The following is a 22,535-nucleotide window of genomic DNA, read 5'->3' on the forward strand; positions in this document are numbered from 1 at the left end:
TGCGTCACACACGCCCCCGTCTATCATTAAAAATATCATTGAAAAGAAATGAGACGAAATTCCCCAAACGACAAGAGCGCGAAACGCGAGACGGCGGAAAAAACCATGCAAGGCCGGATGGACGATTGATGCAGGGTACTTTGTGTCGGGCGGCCGCTTGCGCCACCTAGCTCGAGCATGCTCAATTACGGTTCTCACTTCAGTTTCGTTTTTGAAAGGTGGCCGAAATTTGTCCTTTGGCGCAGGCTTGGCGCAAATTACCCATATTTTCGCCAAATGTAGCAGGATGTAGCAGGGTTAGCCCCTTGGCGCAGTTTGGCGCAATTGGCGCAGCAATCACATCACTGCGATTGTTTCGTTTTTGCCGGTAGTGGAATGCTTTGGTTCAATTATAAGTCGACCCCCCCCCCCCCCCCCCTTCAGATTTTCAAAAAAATTAAAAAAGGGTTGACCTACATTCGTGTAAATACGGTACGCTTGAGCATGTGCTGCAATCGCTCGTGACAGTTTACCACGGGGGAACTTGCTGGCGCTACCTGTCAGGTAACCCTAGAACTGGCGCAAAAATGGCACTTGAACGCTTCTGGTCCTGAACCAGATGGCGGTTTTCGCGGTATTTTCGAGATCACATCTACGCCTTACCCATGAGTGTACACGTGACAAACGCGCTCGCCGCGGTTTCTCTCATGTTTGCCACACCAGATACTTATCGCACCGTAGAACACGAATTTGCCCTGTCCGTAGTTTGTAATGTCAGCCCCCCCTGTCACATATTTTTTTTTTTTAAATTTTGCAGTTGCATTTTTAAACATGGCCCACCCCATATTTTTTAGTTTATCTCTTCATTTCAGGTGGCCATTCTCTCAAAACTTTACAGTACATGGCAGGTGGCACCCATGTGTTACATCTGTCAAAAGTAGCAATTGCAATGCAGTACAGCACACTCAAATGCAAATCTGCGAAGGAGCCTCATAGCCCAAGCATTAAAAAAAAAAAAACTAATTCAAACTAAAAAAAAAAAAAAAACGCTTGGTTTAGACATTGTGCTAAACGCAACGAAGCTGCGACGTCACTTGGCGAGAATTTTCATGGGCAGCAATCTCTCTATTGAATTGATGTGCAACGCGACACGTGGCAAAGGAGTTGTGGATGCGTAAAGAACTCCCGTTCCGCATCCTCCTTCTCCTTCTTTCGTGGCATTATGCAATGTGCCCTCCAGGAAAAATATCTGTAATGCCGTCGCGCGTACAACATGACCATGAAATTACCTCTGCACCTACCCGATTATCCCACTATTACACGGTGGATATCCTACTTTGCAGCCTGCATTCCTACACAGCAGAGGGGGAGGGAGGAGAGTGATAGTGCACTGTTTACACCCTCCCCTCCCCCCCCTCCCCCCTCCCCCCCCCCCCCCACCTCTTGCGTGGCATTAAGCCAGCGATCCTCAAAAAGAGATTTGAGCCCATTGTCTGTGAAGCCTAACAATGGAAATTTTTTTTTCTTTTTTCGTTGATGATTTTACAAGGCCAAGCCATGCGTGTCGAGTGAGTAGGACCAATCATTCTCTGTCTCAAAGCTTTAAAGTTGGTTTGCACGCGTTCAGTTTCTATCATTTACCCTTCTTGCGTCACGATCATCCACATCCCCCTCTCCACTGCCCAAAACATCAGATTACCATTACGCTGCGCCAGTGAGATTTTGACATCAAACCGACCCCTGCGCTCTGCTGTGGACACTCTCTCCCGCAGCCTCGTACAACGGCACAACCGACACGAGCGAGCGAGGCCCAAGGAGGGTTCCCACCGTCCGGGCACCCCCTTGAGAGTGGAAACGAGGGCCGAGCACTCACTGATGGCGCTGTCCCTGATGTACACCAGCATGTAGGCATTGGTGCAGTGGCGGCTGACGGCCACGTCGTCCTCCGTGCCCCCGAAGTTGTGGTCGATGGCCTCCTGCTTGGTGCAACGCGAGACCACGTCGTCGTCGAACTTGCACCAGCGTCCGTCCCCCCGGGGGTTGATGAACACCACGTAGTGGCCCCCGTGGTTGTCCCCGGAGTGCACCAGCACCGCGTGCAGGGTGTACGTCGCCGGGCTCGGGCCCTGGGGGAACATAGAGGGCGCCTCGGTCGGCAACGCGTTGGAAAACCGCTGCGACGACGTCTCTCCCGCAAAACGGAAATGTCGCGTCTCGTCGGCCGTTGTATCGCAAAACTACAGGGCCAGTGTGCTGTAAAACTAAGTTACGGCACCCCATCTATAGCCATCTGGCCACCATATCGTAAAACCATAGCCAACCAGTCCTTGTACCGTAAAAAGGAATCGCGGCATCTCATCGGCTGTTGTACCGCACAGCAGGTCGCCGACATCAAGTTCATAGCTATTACGCCATTACACCCTTTACCTTTCACTTCTTGCAAAGGTGTCATTATTACACCCTTTGACCTTCTTGCAGAGGTGTAAATGTTACACCCTTTCACCATCTCGTGCAGGTGTAACTACTATAGCCTTTCACCTTGTGCAGGTGTACCAACTACACCCTCTCGTGGAGGTGTCACTGCTACACCCTCTGACCCTCTAGTGGAAGTGCAACTGCTACACCATCTCACCTTCTCGTGGAGAAAGTCTGAGAGGTTGAGCTTCTCGGGAAACTCAAAGCGGTCGTTGAGCTTGACGTTGTTGTCCGTGAGGGGGTCGTACTGGAAGCGCAGCAGGTGCAGGTGCACCACGGGGGGCAGGCAGGCGAAAATGATGCCTTTCTCCGCCTCCTGCAGCCCGTACTCCCCTGCGTCGTACTTGTTCTCCCCGTCCAGGCTCTCCGTGGCGCAGTAGTCCTGCACGAGGGCGTAGCTCAGCGAAAGGGGTCACCAAAGTGAAGAAACGCACGCGGGGACGACGCAGAAGACACGGCCATGTTCTTCTGCTGTGCACTCTGCTCATTTTTGACTTTACTCGTTTTCGCGTCAAGTACCATAAAACAATTGCGGTGGCTTAGTTAGACTATGCCAGGATATACGTAGCGAGAGCTTATGTGCACAAAATGAGAGGCGTTATCAAGCGGCTCCGGTGCAGCGTCAGACTTGGCTACTGCGCAATGGAGGCGCACAGCTGGGCACACGGCGGCACCAATGTGTCTGCCGCAGCTATGACGTTACTCTTCTGGAATGCGCAAACCGGCGAGGCGGGCGCGGCGGCGGCTCCGGCGCGCCAGCTGTGCACCGTGTGACGTCACTGCTCCTCGCGCATGCGCAGCATGGAGCACGGCTCATTATGCGAGCCACGCGAAACTGCCCAACCTCGGCCAGTGTAGCTCACGCTACCAAAAGGAATTCAGACACCTTGCAGAGTATTACTAATTTTTCCCTTTACGTGGACAGTTAAGATATATGTGGGTGCATTTTAGAGTACACACACGTTATCTCACTCAGACGTGCAAATTTCGAACACTAAAAGCACCACCCCTTCCCCCCGACAACCAGATCTTGTGACAACTACTTTGCGTGGCATATGAACAACACACAAGCCGGAACGTCAAGCCAAAACGGGAGGACCTGCCTGGCACACTTTGACGTCGTCAGGGGGTCGTGGAGGCTGACTCTTAGCGGTTATTCACTTAGCTTTCTTTAAGTCGTCAGATTTTCGGTGTCCGAGTGGTCGTAAAACTTGCATTTCCCGGATTCTGTCACTTCTGTTAATGAATGTGCACACCTCAATTTTCCTGCCACTTCGGAAACATTTCGTGCACTACGCTGTCACGGAATGCGACCACCGAAGAGAGCGAGGGCAGCCCCAAACGCGTAACTCTTGATCGGTAGTTTTTTCTCCGCAAAACATACCAGATTACGCATTAGAAATATTTTTAACGGGCCCTCGTATGTACCGCATGTATTTTCCAGAGTTCATTTGTAAGAGAAATCGGGGGTTGTTTTTTCAAGTATCGGTGTTTTTCGGTGGTGGCCTCTTTCGAATGAATGCCAAAGACAGTGATTAGCGGTGAAAAAAATGTTGCGCAAAGCCAAGTTCCAGTTTAAGAGGGGAGGGTTTCAATAAACAAACAGTTCCCAGCCAGAGCAAGATATTCTAAAATCGGTACTTTTCCTTTCAGTTCAAAAGAAACATGAGCTCAGAATTCTAAATTCTCAGGAAAAAAACAACTTTTTATCAAAAATGATGGGCTCATGTTTACCAACTTCCCCCTCCCCTCCTCCTCTCCCCCCCCCCCCCCCACACACACACACACCAAAGGCCTCAAAAAATTTCATTTAGTTACATGCAGGATTTATCTAGCAAAAAATTGTTTTCTTGCGCCATAGTCAGCAGGGAGCAAGTATTTATGTTTACTTATTTTGGGGCTGCTCCGTACATAGCCAGAATATCTTGCCCTCATTGGAAGCCTCCTTTACCCTAGACTTGGCCTGTACAAGCTTTTCAAGTTTAAAAGTATCATCCAAACAAAAAATATTTTAGAAAAACTCGGTATGAGCAATTTCATTGGCCGAGATCCGAAACAGGGCTCACGACTGGTCCTGCCCTGGGACGTGATATTGTGCTCTCTCCAGTGATGCCCTTTGGCAAAATCTTCCACTTCAGATCATATTGCTGCTTTGGCACCCTTCCGGAGAACCATTTGTCTCTTAGTTCTCGGCAGCTTATCTGTCAAGGAATGCCCATTACCAAAGTTAGATAGCCTACAAACGACTCAAGCCGGTAGCTACGTATTGCCAGGGGAACAACAAAGTCTCAAAGAGGAAGGTGCTAACAATGCTCCAGATAAATTTTGCATGCCTAAAACTCACTTAAAAAAAATTTATTTTTGTTTCACTTTTAGACAGAAAATGTGGTTGAGGAAATGTGTCATTTGACGTTTTGAAAGCGTGAAGACTTCATTCAGTGGCGTCCTGAACTGAAATTTTCCGAGGAACGAGTTAAGATACTCAAAATCTGAACAAGCTGACTCCTTCGTGATAAAAGCTGAATATTTTAAAACATAAAAGTTAGTGGATAATATTTTGATCTTTTTGGGTGCTAATATTTTTTTCTAGAATTGCATTTTCGACAATTGATTTTGGCCCTAACTCGCACTACCTGTATCCTACTTAACATTATGTCATACATTTTCTGGATTGCGATTATTATTGTTCTTTGTTACATTTTCTAATAAAGTCTTTATTTTTTTCTTCTTGATCTTAAGTATGTTGTAGCATTGAACTATAGGACTGAAACTTGAAATGTCATCTTTCCTATTTGGGTTCAGGTCACCCTGAAAGACGAAATAAACCTGGGCGAACAGTTCAGAGGTTGACCCTTCCCAGGCAATATTTAAAACCTGAAAGTCTCTCATAGATCCCATTTTAGTTAAAGATGGTGGCAAACGCCTCACCTGGAAGGACTCGTGGATGTTCTTCTTGCCCTTGACATTGAGCTGGATGTCGTAGAAGGGCTCCATGCGCCTGGAGGTGTACTCCACGTGCTTGCACTTGATGAACGAGATCATCTTGCCCTCAAAGAGCCGTGGGATGGTGCCCTCCACGCAGGTGCCCTTCATCTTGCTCTCCATGTTGTCCAGCAGCTGGTCAAGAATGCAGAGTCACCACAACCCCACAACAAGCGAGTCATTTGAACGTGGTTAACCTCCTAGAGGCTGCTGTGCAAGATCCTTCAGCTCCGTCTTGTTCTTAACAACTATAATCGCACTGCAAGTGTCCCTACCATGAAATCTAATCTATGACTGCCAAGCCTTGCCTTGCGTCGCAGGGTGGTAGCTTGCTTCAGTCATAAAATATTCCATTATAACCCATCACGCAGTCAACGACTTTTCGCAAGACCTTTCTATGTTTCACCCTGTCTTGTTCATTCTTATAAAGTAGGCATACCTGCATATAATGCTTTTCAACGCATTCCATCACTCATTCACTCCCGAAACATGATTAGATTGAAACCGCCTTCCCACCTCCATTGCCAAAATTCAGACCAATCATCTGCTCAGAACTGCTCTTACTAATCTATTGTTCTGTGCTGTAACCATATCTACTTTTTTCCCTTATAATTGCTTCTTTGATTGTACTTTATTTTATTTCCACCCCACTCGCCACTGTACTGCCGTCGGCCCCGACAGTATTGAAATAAATAAATAAAAAGTGAGGGGTCTCAAAGTTTTAAGTCGCTAAGAAGTTGCGTAAAAAGTCATATACATCTCTTGTAAAGTGCAAACGCAAAAATTCATGTTTAATAGACCTCGTACGGGACGTAAAAAATCAAGAAAATAAAAAGACCATTAAAAAGGGGGGGGGGGGGGAAAAAAGCAACTATGTGGGGCATCTTTTTTTTTTTTTTAAAGCATATTTTGCATCTTTTTTTATTATTATTTTGTTCAGACGACGCCACCTGTTTTGCAGGTCGGAACACATGTGGCACAAGCGAGTCATAGAGAACACGATGACGGAGATGGAATGGCCGCCCTCACCACTCTACACAGCTCCTGGACGTCGTGCTGCATAAAAGAGTCGAGCGTCTCCCAGCTGGAAAGCAAAAACAAGTCCCACTGTCAAAAACCCCTACAGTGAGCTTACGAGGATCGCAACAACAAACAAGCTTCCGTGGAACAAGATCGGAAATTCCAAAATCGAGCGCTCGTTGGGACCGGCGGGCAAGGTTGCCGAATTGAAACTTTCTTATTTCATTTACTTATTTCGTTCCGACGTTAAAGGGGCACTACAACGACTTTAATGTTGGAAGAATTTGCAGCACATATTTTTTATATTGTTTATTCTATGCGCAAGCGATGGAAAGCGTGCCACCACCTCCTAAAATGCTGCGATTCCGCCCAGCACAATCACAAAGGAAAATACCCTTTTTTTTTTCTTTCCCAACCGGCAAATTGCGTGTGGCAGTCACTGGAATATGGTGCGACGTCGTTCAGAGTATGCAAGTTTTCATGACGCCTTCTGTCGCGAGTCGACAAAAGCGTTTCCTCTCCGTCGCTACCCTCCTTGTTCTTCCCGTGGCGAACCGTCTCGTCTTAATCGCTCGTTGCTACCTTCGACGATGCTAAGCGGGTGTAGTGCCGTTATAACTGAGCTCCACAGAGCTTCTCCGTTGGCCGACAAGCTCTCATCCTCCGCATTCAATTCCGAGAAGTGTGAGAGGTCTGAATCGGAAAAGCCCGTGCACCGACACACACTACAGCGAGAGCAGCTGACACGCCAAACGACCATTTTGCGTGAATCACGTGCACAGCGGGTCAAGTTTTGAAACTATAAATAGCCCCAGCAAAACAAAACATTGTGAGAATGTAACTTTTATTAACTACCTAAAGACCTAACAAAAAGCAGCACCTCTCGGGGTGCGCGCAGCTCGACATTCGGGCTAAAAATTTCAAATGTGCAAACGCCGTCGTACAGGGACGACGACGATTGTCACAAACCGGTACAAATATGAAGCGCCCAATTAAAAACATCCTGCCCCCAACGAACCCCGCTCAACAAACCGCCGTTAGTGTCGCCGACAGAACCACAGCCCGAAAAGAGTGGAAGAGGAAAGAGGTGGGGAGCCCCCTCACCCGAAGGACTTCGTGAGCTTCTTGGTGCCCACGGGCTTGTCCGAGAACTGCAGCTCGTAGAAGACCCGCTGTAGCGCCAGCGCCACGCTCTTGGACGAGTCGTCGCTCTCCGTCGGCATCTGGTACACCGCCTGCGCCGCGAAACGACCACGCGACACCCCGTCAGGCACTGCGCGGTGCACCACCCTCCTACGCATCTACCATGACCACGCTCGCGTGTTTCGGTCGGCGCCTGCGATGCATCGAGAGTGGTTCCAAAGCAGCACCACATGACGTCGCGGGAACCGGCATGTCACGCAGTCAGGTGTCGCAATCCCAACGGTTGGTTCAAGAAGTTGCAACAAAAAGTGAGCGGACGGACGGAAGTTTCTGTCGTCACGGTGTCCCAGCTAGTGACAAACAAAGTTTCCGCGAACTGTCAAACCGGGGAGTGAATCGCAAGAGAATGGGCACCTGTGGCAAGTTGGCGCTTTTGTTCGCTTTTCTGTGCACCCCGTTCGTTTCTTAGGATAACAAACTCGTATATTTCGTGCGCGACGAGTCGCACCGATTCTGAAGATGCGCCGGCTAATGCGGATCTACTCCTGGAAACAAAGGCCACTTTACAGCGCTTGATCGCGTAAAAATCTAACTCAGTGTTAACTCCCAACTGGGATCCTGTACACACGACATCGGTAATCCTCGACTAACCCCGGACAGCTGGTCTAACCACAATCAACACGCGTCGAAACTGATCCCGGGCGCTTCGCGGCCGTCTCCGGGGAAGCAGACGACGTGCCGGCAGTCGAGTTTCCCCGACAGTTCCCAGACGTTGCCGACGTCTCGTGGCTCACCTTGCGGAGCTGATTCGTGAAGAAGAGTGTCTGCAGGAGGGAGTTCATGTAGCACGTGGCACCCTGGTTCTTCAGGCCCACGTAGCCCGTGTGCTTTTTGGAGTCCCAGCTGAAACGGGAGGAGAGCAGAAGTTGAACAAAGAGGCGTCGTAAAACCGAATCGCGACGTCAGACAAGGTAACTATCTGCCGCAATCGTAAACTACAGGCATCAAAGACCCAATTGTGAGCTAGTACTTCAGGATTTTAACTTGAGCTACGGCATCAGATCCGTAAATTAGGATTACGGCGCTGAGGCGGTTTCGGCAGCGTCCTCACCTGACCCCGTGAGGCGCGTCCGCCGACACCCACACCTCCAGGATGATGGTGTCGTCCAGAATGAACCCTTTCTCCGGATCGAGAACGTCCTGCGAGGAGAGGAAAAGGTGTCGCGCCGCGTCCACCCACGCATACTCTCGACGTCGCTGAGAACACCCAAGATTCCAATTGTGCATTGGCCCATTTGCGCGTTGAAAACACGATCAAACATTGCTACTCGCCATTAGTGTGTCGTAATGTTCAACCCCATTTTAACGGAGAATGGGCTGCTCATAGTCTTAATTTGCGGGCCTTCCAAAATAAATAAATACACTTGGGCCGTGTTCCAAATTTCACCCAAATGGGTCCGAGTTACTCCGGAAAGTCGCGTCACGTGGCAGCGCAGATGGAAAAACGCTGGACACGGGTAGGTTTTTGAACGCCGAGGTACAAACCCTTACCCTGTAGCAAGATTCACTAAACTTTGGTACACAGCCTTAGAGTGCTTAGACCGAGTTATCTCCGTGAAAAAGTTTAAAAACATAATTCATAGTCATATTTTAATTCATAGTCATATTTGACATTTCTAAGGTTTGAGAAACTGACATAGTAACGCTTTCGACCTTATTATATTTTTCTTTCCTGCAAGTAGAAAAATTTGCTTGCTTTTCTATTCTCTTTTAGGTTTTTGTTTTTCCTTCTATTTGCTATTGTTAGATACTACTGACTGCCCTTGTGTCTCGTCACTTCTTACGTACACTTCTAATGTACCATTTTGCAATAATCTCCTTGCAAAATGGGCAGGAGTGAGTGGCTCTACACATTATGAAGTAAACAACACTAAAAAATGTATGGCGTCAACTCACCGTCCACGTCATGAAGTGACTGAATCCCCAGTCGTTCTCCTTGCTATAGAATAGGTGCTGGATTTCTGCAAGGGACAACACAGAGCGTCATGCACACACCTCTCCAACGTTCCCAGAACGTTGAGCCTCAAACACGCATGAAACGTGACAAACAAACAAGTTGCACTTATTTTAGACGCGGCGATTTATAGGCTTCAAGTCCTGTGCGGCATCGGAAGAGAAAGATGAAACACTGCCGAGACAATTTCTCGTTAGCGGCTTCAGATTTCATTAGTCTATTCGTACAGTTAATTCACCTTGCACACTTGTAGCTCGCGTGCGCTCTCAGAGACCACAAACGGATGCAACGGCGACCCTGCCACAACGCTCTTAACCAACACCCCCTCTAAAACAATCCCCACCACTTTTTGTGGCTACGAACCCGCAGGGTGAGAAGCCGTACGCCCCCCATCCTATCAAATGTCTGTGACATCCTAAAGGATCCCCAGCAGTTTCGAATTTGTCTCGATTTTCTCGGCAAATACGCGAGTCTGCGGCGAATAATTAGGCGAGTGCTGTTTCGACGCCACGTCCTAGCACCTCGCGCGAAAGAACTAAATACACTGCAACTCACTTACAACTATATCACATTTAAAGATGTACCGCTTATAACGATCAGTTTCTAGAGTCTCTAGAAAATGTGATCAGTTTCTAGTCCAGATACAACGTTGAGTAGGTTGCACTGTACTTTTTTCAGGGTCGTCAGAGGCCCTTCGAAGTTCCGCGCAGTTAAACGTTTTGCAGAACGAGTCAACGTAATACACCTACTTCTTACGAAGTTGTCGACGCCCTCCTTCTGGCTGATGATGCGAAGCTCTGCCGTCGCGTTGCATGACCACGTCCTGAAAAGCATCCGGGCATCACGCAACGAGTCGTGCAGCTCTATTTCAGAAGTCCGACTTCACGATTGTCACAAGCAGCAAACATTATCCTATAGCTCTGCCGATACCTTTACTGTTGTGTGGTAACTATAACAACTGCAATGCCTTCTTTTAAAGATTAGGCAAACAAAAATCCCTATTTTCTAAAGTTGAAGTGTGGCAACAATTCACACAATGACCTTTTAGCCAAGAACCCAGGCTGCTATTCTATTTAGTACACGACCCAACATTTTGTTTGGCCAAGAGTTATAAAAACTGTTATGTTTGTTATTGTCATAATTACACCTCTATATTTTTCAACTCTCCCAAGGCTTCTCTAAAACATTTCAGGCCACTTTAACCCTACAAAAAAAAAAAAACTTTATTTTTGATTATTGTGTAACTACAAGATGTGCCCTCTCGCAGCCCAAAAGAAATTACGACTATCCGTGTTGGCAGGCTTTCAATAACGCTTGCATGATAATCAAACTCATTAGGCCCGCTTCAGACGGGGCAACTTTTCCAGCAATTTTGAGGTTGCTGGCGGGTTGTTCCCTAGCTTTCCCTAGATCGACACGAATTGCTGAGGTCGGGTCCGGCTCGAACAAGCGAGCAACTCGGAGCAATTCGAAGACGGTTGAAGCGGCTGCAGCCAATCAGAGACGCAATATTTTCAAGTGACACCCCTGTGGTGGTGATGATGACAGCTAAAGACTTAGTTCTGGTTTGGAATGGATCGTTTTCGGAAATAAACAGTTTCAAAAAAATTAATCAGTATTCTCAACGCCGTTCAAAGATATAAGAACGCGTTTTTAGCGCGTAGTTGGGCGTCTAAATAGTGAAAGAAGAGTCAAATTTAATGATGATGATGGCAAGTTGGAGCAATTCGGTTGCTGCGTTTGAACGCGGGCGGCCGGTGTTGCGATGTCAAATTGCTGGGTGAAATTTCTCCGTCTGAAGTGGGCCTTATGAAGAGCAAACAATACATTAAAGTATGGTATTCTCAGAAGACCAACCCTTGAAAGCACGCAATGAAGCATGATTTGTTCACAAATTTTTCCAGTTCTTGCTGTGTTCTGACAAAATTTTCTGCCATTCCTCTCGCATTTTGGGGTGAGAAAAGTTTTCCTATAATTTCTCAGATCATCCAATAACTTCCTATATTCCCATATGGCTCCCCAAATTCTTAGACAATACCCTATCTCCCCATGCAACTCCCTGAATTCCAAAGAATTCCTCAGATCACCTGACCATTCTCTAAACCCCCAGAAAACTCACCAACAGCTGAGATAATTCCCACAAATCTCAATACAACTCCTTCAATTCCCTAGACAATTCCCCAAAATCCCCAAAACCTACCTAAATTGTAGGACAAAAACACTAACTTTGAGGATATATACTTGATTTTCATTATAATTATCTAACTTGAGACAATTCCAGGTTTTCATTTTCTTTTCATCCCGTGACGAGCTCAAGCCCTTAATCATTTCGAGGTCACATTGCTGCCCATTACGATAGAGATGGCACGCGACACGTTTCAGAGCGAGCTGTTCCGAGGCAAATCGTGGCAGCAGCACTCACGAGGACTCCGACTCGCCGTTGCATTGTAGGAAGAAGCCCAGACTTTTGGTTGGCGTCCGGTCGTTGCCCGCATTCGTGCGCGGCATCACCATGATTTTCCTACACACGAAGACAGTCAATCAATCGTTTTTGCAACAAAAATGTAAAGGCACACTGAGCATGCTGGATAAAGCAATGTAAAAGGCATTCGAAGTTAGGTAAAAAGAAACTGCTTGATTCTGTACTTGAAGCAAACTACCGTAATATCTCGAGATGTCCCACCCCCAAAAGATGGCCCTCCCCCTATTTATCGCCTCAATTTGCTATATATCTTCTTAAACACCGGAAGATAGCCCCATCCTAATAATAGTACTGTTGTGATCAAAGATGGCCTTGGCATAAATGCGGCTAGTTGCTGTGGCAGGATGAGCGAACGTTGCAGACTGAGAAGAACAGTCTTCCTTGCTTCGTCACCTCTCACCACAATAACAAGCTTTAAGGGACACATAACCTAAAAATAGCATTTTTTTCAAGTTTTCTTGATTACACATCAAAATGAGCCCGCTCCATATTTTCATCCTATTTGCACTTGATTTTAGGTCGGCTAACTTTCAGGATACTATGGTATGTCGGACACAATGAGCAACTGGTCTATTTTGTACTGGGTGTGATGTGGACTGCCGTAAAATAGCAAGCATCCGCCCATTCCCTAATAAGTGCCCACCCTTCCAATTTGAGAACCTCCGGAAAAGACACAAATAACATGTCTTTGCATATTATTTTACATGATTATCTCCAAATGTTGAATGGGTGCTTGCTCGGGATTTTACGGAACTGTAAATGAATTAACTTTAGAAAGGACCTAGTTCTCATAAACATTGCGACAAAGTTATTGCAAAAAATTTATCACACAAATATATCACCTCATGGTAGTGAACACGCAGCACACCACTCCAGATTGCAGAAGTTTTTACACCGGACATATTACCGAATTTCACACTTGGCAATACAGTCGCGGACAGATTTTTTGGACGCCGATAATTCGGACTTGTTTGATATTTAGACCCGAAGGAGGAACCGTGACCTGCCCGATAGAAATAGTGCATATTCACGACCAATGTTTCAAACAGCTTGAAGTCGGAAAGCTTGATTTTTTGGACAAAATCATTGCGAGCGGTCAGTGGGAGTCATCACCGAGAAGCCGCCATTTTAGATTCGATGTTGGCTGCACATGGATTGGCTTGGTTTGGCAGTGCTACTTGGGCACCACTAAGTAAAACTGCTAGGTAGGGTGACCACCTTCCTGCTAGCGAAATGCGGGACACGCCGAAGGGAGGGGGGGGGAGGGGGGGGGGGGTTATGGACAACACACCATGAACCGAGGCTCTGTTAACACATTTAATATCCTGTGCTATTTATACACCTGCAAATTATATTGCAGAACTTAGGCTAAAATAATTTTCACTCCCAGTCATATATATTTTCATGGCAAATATGTCATTAATGTGTCGAAGTTCAAAACATAAAAATCATCTGCAGCAGTACTCAATGGGTTCAATAGAATTACGAAACAATAACTATTTTTCGGGTTATTGTTTCCTGTCAACGCTTACTCTTATCAACATAGTCCTACACAAATTTTTAGCATTATGTCCTTTTTCGACCGTTGTAAGTTGCAGGCTTTTTGCCTTGTGTGGCTGTCTTCACAAAACAAAAATCCACAGCAACCCTTTATCATTGACACAGCGATTTGAAAATAATTACAATATTTTATATTTAAACTTTTGGCGAGCAATTTTTCTTACATTTTGCCGCCAAGGGGGGAGGCACAAAGGAGCATGCGCTTTGGTTCTCCTGCAAGAACGACGGTTAATAGCCTCCCACAATGCTTGGATAGAAAATGGTGTACCATTGCGATTCACATGATTACCAGCGAACGCCGCGCTTCCCCGTGCCCCGTTGTTCGGCAGCACCACGAGTTGCAGAGTTAATTTGACGACAGCATGAAATGCGGGACATTTTGAAGATTTTGATTATTCTTGCGGGATGCAGGACACGAGTCCTCAATGCAGGACAGTCCCGCGAGTTGCAGGACGGGTGGTCACCCTACTGCTAGGTGACGCTATGCTATGGCTTTTTTTTTTTTTACAGCTGCCACGCAATTATCGTTGTTACCATTTTGCTTTGTTCTTTTGGCGTTCTGCAGCCGTGGACCTTGCACCTCTCACCACGTCTCGGTGAATAATGTTTTCGGACTACGCTGGCTTGGACTTCGTAACCCCAACTGTTCTGTCACCGCGAAGTATTGCCAAGAAGCGCAGAAACTACTCGATTTTAACACTGGAAAAAAAGGTAGCGATTTTCAAACTAATAGAAAGTGGCCGAACACAAGCGGAGCCGTAACCTGAAGCAGGGCACTACTGACGGCTTTTTAAACCCCGCTTAAACGTAAAAGAGGCAAGGTTTTTAATCTGCTGATTTTTCGGACTGCTCAATTATTTTGATGTTTTTTTGTTTCTGCGATGTCCAAAAAATCAATCGGCGACTGTACTTACTCGCAAGTTACTGAGGGCGCGAAAATAAAGCAATTTACAGCATGTCGAACAGCTTCCGGAATGACGATGAAAACAAAATAGATCCGACTAAGTTATATTTTATGTGTCAACATAATCCCCGCAAAGCTCGACGGGTTTGGCTTGATATCTCTCCAGCTTCGGTTCTTTCCCGGAGGCGACATTCTTCGAGGTTCGAAAAATTCCCGTTCACAATCTTGATCAATGCGTCATTAAACTGAAACCCCTTTCCAGCCAGAAATGTTTTCAATTTCAGGAACGGGCAGAAACTGTCGTTTCCGGTCACCAATGTTTGCTTATCTCCCACCGTAGCTAACAAACCTCATTTTGGCCAAGGCGCTGCAATTACTAAAACTCAACTATTTCAATGCAAAAAAAAAAAAAAAAAAATCAAACCACGTTAAAAATAGGAATGGGCTATCTCTTGGGGGTGGGCCATCTTTCAGGGGTGGGCCATCTTTCGGGATATTACGGTAGATACAGGCCTTGCAAACAAGGTCTTTCTGCTTCTTTGTAGACATCAAAACGTCACCAGTAATACGGTCCGATCGGGACCACCGCCGTTTCGAAGCGGCCAAAATACACGAGACCTCTTCCTCTAGTCTGGATGAACTCCGTGCCAGCACACGCAAGAGCGAAATGAATGTAAGACTGCTAAGGCCGCTCACCAGGGGAGGTTGCGCACTTGGGTGGCCGGACTGAGCACTGACTCCCGCAGTCTCGAGAAGCCCGTCACCACAAAGCGGAAGGTGGCCTCTGACCGGGCCTCGTCCTCCTCCTCCATGGGCTCGTCGAGGCCATCCGGCGCCGCCGCTGCCGCCGGCACCTTCGTCAGCGCGCCCGCGTCGGCGGCGGGGGGCGGGGCCGGCGCCATGGGCTCGTCGCAGGCGGGAGGGGCGGGAGGGGGCGGGCTGTGCACGTCACCCACCGCGGGGGACACGCCGTTGGCAAAGCGCTCCCGCCCGCCCGTCTCGGGCGGGGGAGGGGGCGGCGGGTGGTGCAGGGGCTGGGCCTGCTGGGTCGGCTGTGGCGGCTGCTGCTGCTGCTGCGACGGTGGAGGGGCCACGTTTTCGTCTGCAACAGAGGGGGCGAGTGCACCTCAGGCCGCGCTCAGACTAACAGTAAATCGTACAAAAGACGCGCTGTTTGCTGCAGACGCGGTGATGGAAACGTCTGCAGACCTGCCTCATTCGCAATCGAAGTTTCGCGGTCGCAATCGCAGACTCTGAGTCGGCTGCTAGCCGGTGCGACTGGATGGTCATTGAGGGTAACTTTGGGCAGGCTTAACCACCAATTGACTGGATACGACTGCTATGCAAAGCCAGTCACCCTGCTGATACGTCGTGCAAAAACACCGTGCTCGCTGCAGCACGACAGAATTATATCGGCGGACATGCCTCGAGCATGTTTGAAGCATCTTTGCTTCACACATTTGTTTGTTCCTCATACGTCTAAAGACCATTTTTGTTTGACGAACTTGACGGGACCATTGTGCAAGAAACACGCCTCTGACAGTGTCTGCAGCCTGTCTTTTGTATGCTGTACCAGCAGCTTTATAGGCACCAGCACTGGACTGGGGAGGAAGAAGAAATACAAGGGGAAAGGAAATTACCATAAATCACGTGATTGTGCAACTTATTATTTTTTCTTTTTTTTATCAACATATTTGCAGCATTTTAAGGCCACAAAAACGGGTATACCGTAAAATACCGGGCAAGCACCCACTCAAAATTTACAGATAATCGCTAAAAAATGGAAGATGGGCGCTTCTCCGGTCATCAGTTTTACATATCACTGTACTGTGCATATTTTCTCAGATCTTACAAATTTGGGTATGGGCACTTAGTGTGGAATGGGCGGATGCGCGGTATTCTACGGTAATATTTTTTGTCCATTTCTAGTATTGAGTGTGTGCCTTCGATGATCCACAACTGATTACCTATCTCTGGTGGTTATGACTAAACCATAGAAAACGGCACGTAACCAGCCAGCCAGTTTACGATAGGCAGTTTTAGGGTACAAAAGTAAACAAACTTTGAGCCGCGATTTGCTGTCTGGGTAGTCGGACTCTTCTATGTCGTGCAGATAAAAGCCTTGGCGAGACTAAATACCCTGTCAGTATCCCTGTAAAGCTGCCAGCACGCCGGTGTGCCCTCGGCCATAAAGCTGTATTCACATGGGAGAGAGATCCACGACGTCATCAGCAGAAGCAACTCATCAGCTTAATCGTTCGTATGGAAAGGGTGCCAGTAAAAAGGCATGTTGGCATCAGCGGTCAAATTTGGAATTTGGTGGTTACAGCTTTTGACGCCGCCGCGGACGAATTCGGCGGTTTCTACACTTGACACCAAACTCTTCGATGAACAACATGCCATTAAGAGTAAACCTATCTGCAGCCAGAAAGGTATTGCTGGTACTGCACGCTGCCGCAGAGCTGACATCACATAGATGCATTCAAAAACGTCACATTTTTTAGTCTTATTGCACGCAACATGCCCTCATCCGAAGGAGGCATCAAACGAAGCCCCGCCCTGTGAAAGTAGTTTTGATAGAGCTGCAGAAGCTATGCCAGCCTTTGCAACAAATACAGTATAGTTTGTACCAATTATAAGCACTTACTCTGACAACTGCAACAATGAAGTATGTAGATGGAAACAAAGAAACGAAAAATAAATCCAATAAATCATTGCAAAGCAGGAAAGAAAAAAAAAGTGGTTATCTTTCAACGGAGCTTGAAACCCAGAGTTTGCCACAGAGTCTATTTTTCTGGATAAAATATATGAAAAACGAAAGTGTTCAAGGATTACCCGACACACAGTGGGTAATTTTAGCAAATCACAGACAGAGGGTAATGCAAATATGTGAACCTGCCATCAGAGAAACCCATGTGCTAGTAACAAATACAAAACAAAACAGCAGGAACCCTTTGTGGGTTTTTTGTTGCAATTTGAACCTTTTGGTGTGTGTTGTTGGCCTATTAGCTTGTAAGCCAAACAGGAATTTCTTCATAAAAATCGTAAAGCTTTCTGTATTCACAAGTACTGCCATCACTGCTCCGAGCTTGTAGATGACGCTAATCAAACACGGTACTGTCCCCCAAGGTCAGTTAAGAATTCCCATAATGGCAAAGAAAGAAAGTCAAATGATACGGATACAACCTATTTACTTTGATTCACTGGCATTGAGAACACTTTTTCCTTATAAAGCATCATGGTCGTAGAAATAACTTAACGGAAAAGCAGCTGGCCTGACATTCTTGCTCAAGGGAACTGGCATTCATTTTTCTCTTCGCAATCTAGCTTCGAAAAAAAGAAAATGTGTCAAAGTGGTTCAAATTGTTTTGTTCTCAGCTGTGGCAAGGAAACAAAAACCGCAAGTCACTGCATTGCGTTAATAGTGTTCCGAAACCGAGCAGCTCCAAAATCAAGAGCGAGATATTGAGTTTTGTGTTATTTGTGAAACAGCATCTATAAACACGCTTTGCGAGTATGCGGCAAACTGCAGAAAGAGAATGAATGCCGTTTGTGACTACTGCATTTCCTGGATGTCCTCTTGTGCCTACTCCCATTCAAAACCTCTAAGTGTGTTAAACCAAAATGCTCTCCTGCTTCTTTCACGCAACTAGTCTCCCCGACGTTACTGGTGACTTTGTGAGCAGGTTATTCCCTCGCAAAACAATGTCAAGGGTGTCCCCTGATGATATGCGTTCTGGTGGAAGGCCGCAGTCATTAAAAGGATGCTGAACAGAAATCTAGATTCCCCAAAACATGCGGCAAAAGTGTGCAATGGGATGCTACAAACACCAAAACGTCACTCGCACAGCGATATCTCGAACGGATGACCGTATTTTTCAAAAAAAAAGACGCGCATTTGGCAGGAATGTTGATGTCATGTTTCTCCGAGAAGGAGAGGGAACGGCCTCGCGTCTTTTCCGCTTCGCGGCCTTGAGAGAGCTAAGCGAAGAGATGACGAAACTAGGTATCTTCACGTCACGCGCCTGGTTCAATCTCGACTTCTTTTTCCAAAAATACGGCCATCCATTTGAGATATCGCCTTACCAGTAGCGTTGTAGGGATTGTAGCGCCCCACCTACATCACCAGCATTGTTTTTTTGAAATCCAAATTTCGGTTCACCCTTTATTGTTAAAATAAATGGTGTAAATATACACCCTTTATAGTTAAAATGATCAGTCAGTTCCAGCACTGGAAAGAGAAGGATGGCAGCAAAGTTAGGTAGCTGTTTGAAAGTGCCCTCGTTAGAAAATTGTTTGGCAAAAAGCAGGGAAAACACTTTTTCTTTTCACGTGCACATGTTTCGTCTATTGTTCGTAGCCCATCCGCCAGAATAGTGTTCCCAGTTTTGAAATCATATTTCGAAATCAAGGCAGCATCCGTAACCTGTTGTTCCGTAATCGGAGAGTTCCTAAATCAAGGGAACGAACGTACATTCTCTAACGAATGGTTGTATGATGGCATGTCAAGTCAAACGAACAGAGCTCAAACCAACAAAAGCACAATTAACACTCCTTTTCAGGCCTGCTGGGATAAAATCGTGTAACAGCCTTCCCTCTTTTAGATTGTTCATGAACTACAATATCGGAGAAGCCATATGTATTTTCACGATTCCTGACTGCTGGATGGTGGTAATGACAATTTAAAAGACCAAAGGCCACGCACATCATTCGTCACGAAAAGTGTGTGGAAATAGCACTCATTTGTCCGCACTGAAGCCCGCACTGCCACTGTGGATAAAATTACTCTCTACCTAACAAATCCTGATCCAATGAAAGAATGCGACTTGAGGCATCCAACACCTAACGCGGATTTACAACTTGCCACTGCAGAGCCAGGGGTCTGAAACTCATGCGAGTGCGGGGGTCAGATAGCCCATCCCCAAAATGCTGTGGGCCAACATAGGGCGGGAGGGAAGGGGGTTTAATGTATATTAGGACAACAAAACAACAGTGTTGGTGTTCCATGTTGCAAAACCGCCGAGTCTTTCAGCGACACCCAGAGATTTCCTAAAGAAGGGACTTTGCGCTTTTTGTAAAATAACCGTTTTGCCAGTACCGTCCTTAGCTTTGATTTATTCATACAACTACATTGGATCTGTACTTAACAATAAGTACCGATCAAGTGCCCAGTCAAAATTTGGAGATAATCGCAAGAAAGTGGGGGATGGGCACTTGTTAGATCACAAATTTTATCGTATTTGTACTGCGCATATTTTTTCAGATGTTATAACATTTAGAGATGAGTGCTTAGTGTAGAATGTGTGGATGCTTGGTATTTTACGGTAGTTGTTTTCAAGGTTTAAAATACCCCCCATCTAGCCAATGTGCTGGAATTTTTCAATGCAACTTGAAACCAAGGACACAATCGTTACAATGTTGATCAATTCACTCCCAGAAGTATCAAAGTTCAATATATCTTGAAAGAAATTCTTTTCGTATAGTAGTTATTACTTTCCTGACAACTTTTACCAAAATTCCGAGAAAATACTTGTGTCTTGATGGTATGTAAGACGAAACAATCTTCGATCTGAAAGAAAACAGATTAGTGCTAAATATGTTAAAACTTCATAAGAGCAGAGCTATGTTTCAAGTTAAAATGAGTGGACGACAAGAGGTTGATATTTATAGCGCGCACGGCACTTGAGGCATAAGATTGGGGGCTCGCAGCCACGGTACATTTCCGGGCCGCGTCCCAGAGGGTTGCGAGCCACATGCGGCCCGCGTGTTGTGTACCCCTGGCGTAAGCAACAACAGTGACACAGAATTTCGCCAACATGCGTTCCTTGCACCAACTGTTCCAAGCCACACATGATTATCCAACAAGAGCGAGTTACAACACAGGCATCACGTTCAAAGACCTGCACCCAAACTCGAAATGTCTCACTGAACTTGCTTCGCATACGACTATGTCACAAAGGAGTGATCGCATCATAGGAAGGCAGCCACAGCTCGTATGTGATTGCTCTCCATCACACTGCCGCTTTTGAGTCGGTGGCATAGTCACTTTTGGCGAGCACAGGTGACTCAAGAGTGCAAAACACTGAAACATAAACATGCCGAGCAGCTAACACATAAGAGGCGAAATCACTCAAAACCATCTGGCTAGATCACACCCCCTCAGTAACAACCAGTTGAACAAAGGTAGGGCTGAAAACGCGAAATCGCTGTCAGCACTTTTGAGCCCTGTCAGCATTGCTACTGTCCTCCCACTACGTCCTGAATGGCCGACATTTGTTTGTTATTTTTCAAGCATCTTTTTAGACAAGTGGGTGTATGTTTTCTCGCGTAAAAAAAGAAAAAGAAATGAGGTATTATACGGAGCCTAGGACTCACGTTCGGCCGCGATCATCGCAAAGTCATTGAAAAAGTAAAAAAAAAAATGAAAAAAAAAAAACGGTGCCACCGACGTTTGCTTCCGCACACTCTTCGCCTAAGCCTCCGGTCCACAGCGGGGGGCCCAAACCTCGCGACTCGTCGTCCGTTTCGACCGCGGTCTGTTACGAACGACCCGACAGCTCGCTACGAGCCTGGGGGGTTAAAGGGAAAAAAAAAAGAAAAAGAAGACGCGACAAAACAGTACACCTCGTGCAACAAACGATGCGTTAATCTCTTTTTTTTTCATCCACACCTTTTTTCTATATATTTTGTTTTTGTTCAGGTGAAGCGGTGTTGGGATCAAAGCGTCGCCGATCACAGCTACGATTGTTTAGGTTTATTTTTATTAGCTTCATGTAATCATATTCCGATCATCCTTAAAGCCGTCAAATCCACGGCACAAGCCGCGCTCCTCCCAAAAAGTATCTGCCCCAACTGACCAAAGAAAAAGACCGTAGCAGAGGAAGGGGGGGAGCGTGCTAGCGGAGCGACCAAGACTCCGAGCTATTTCCGTACCGCTGCTAGGTAACCCTTGACCGACCCGCACACCCCGACCCTGCGGATCTGTAGGGCTGCCTTTCAAACGAGTCGCCGGAGCGCAAGAAGCGAGGCGAAGCCGTTTTTCGCCGCGACACCGGCAACCCAAGTTGACAACATCCGAGCTAGGCCTAACCTAGGCTTAAGGCTCCTCCAACGGGACCCGGTGGATGATACGTCAAAAGGGGGGGGCCTCTTGGGCCGGTCGCGCTGTCGGGATCGGATCGCGCCGGCGCGGTTTCGAGGGAGCGTGAAAGAAAGGGTAGTGCATACCACCTTCTTGTGTATCCATTTCCTCCAAGTCTGCCTGACCGCTGTCCTTGTCATGAAGAACAGCGTGGTTCATTATAAGTCCGACGGCAGCTGTGGTGTCACGGGTGGCGGCGTTGCGCTTAGATCGGGCAGAGCTGTTGGAGCGTTCTTTGCCTGCGGCCAGGGGGTTTTTGCCGGACACTGTCACTTTGACGTGCTTGCTCGCGATTCGCCCAATGTCTGCTGGTGTCAGCCCCCCGGACAGGGGAAACCATGCGACGACAAAACGGACTTTGCAGGGGACGCCGAGACTCACGATCGCGGCGGCACGGAGCATGAAAATAAACAAGATGGCCGCGGCTATGGTGGATTCGCGCGCGGGGCATCTTGGGTAGTCGGGATCCCGCAAGGAGCGCATTCGCGTTGTGCAACCCTCGCTCATAAGGGTGTTACGTTGGGTCACTCTCGTTAGAAAAACGTTCACTAAATTATAAGTTTGCGTTAAATTCTAGAATATTTTTAATATTTGAAGTTAATAATAAAGTAAATTAAAACGTAGCGTGTATTTACATTTAAATATTACGCTGTTTTGAGCAAATGTTTAATTTTTTAGGGATGTTTTTTACTCGGTAAGAGTCAGTTGGCTATTTAAAACACTCGTTTGGTAGGGCAAACGAACGTACCAATAAAAACAAGAGAAGCAAACGAAAATTTACTGACAAGTAGTGTAGATTTTGCCGAAGAAGCGTAGTTTAGCCTCCCCGGGCTCA

The 22,535-nt window shown here is 46.8% G+C and overlaps 1 protein-coding gene across 2 annotated transcripts in view; it reads right to left on the reverse strand.

Moving 5' to 3' along the window:
- The window catches only part of LOC8024169 (ubiquitin carboxyl-terminal hydrolase 7), a 49,121-nt gene extending 26,980 nt beyond the window's left edge, over positions 1-22,141 (reverse strand). The window contains exons 1-12 of one of the 2 annotated variants that reach the window (XM_029979015.4): positions 21,787-22,141; positions 15,256-15,661; positions 12,036-12,134; positions 10,363-10,436; positions 9,556-9,620; positions 8,711-8,799; positions 8,394-8,502; positions 7,561-7,691; positions 6,466-6,520; positions 5,383-5,571; positions 2,612-2,836; positions 1,853-2,105 (exon numbers count right to left, since the gene is read on the reverse strand). In XM_029979015.4, coding sequence (XP_029834875.3) covers positions 1,853-2,105; positions 2,612-2,836; positions 5,383-5,571; positions 6,466-6,520; positions 7,561-7,691; positions 8,394-8,502; positions 8,711-8,799; positions 9,556-9,620; positions 10,363-10,436; positions 12,036-12,134; positions 15,256-15,661; positions 21,787-22,102 — 2,011 coding nt within the window. In that variant the 5' untranslated portion in view covers positions 22,103-22,141. The remainder of the gene's footprint in view (positions 1-1,852; positions 2,106-2,611; positions 2,837-5,382; positions 5,572-6,465; positions 6,521-7,560; positions 7,692-8,393; positions 8,503-8,710; positions 8,800-9,555; positions 9,621-10,362; positions 10,437-12,035; positions 12,135-15,255; positions 15,662-21,786) is intronic. The other variant, XM_042294640.1, reaches the window with a different exon arrangement.
- Positions 22,142-22,535: the final 394 nt, after the last annotated feature.

The sequence above is a fragment of the Ixodes scapularis genome, unplaced genomic scaffold, assembly GCF_016920785.2.
Source record: "Ixodes scapularis isolate PalLabHiFi unplaced genomic scaffold, ASM1692078v2 PGA_scaffold6__148_contigs__length_123643588, whole genome shotgun sequence".
In the NCBI taxonomy this organism is placed as follows: domain Eukaryota; kingdom Metazoa; phylum Arthropoda; class Arachnida; order Ixodida; family Ixodidae; genus Ixodes; species Ixodes scapularis.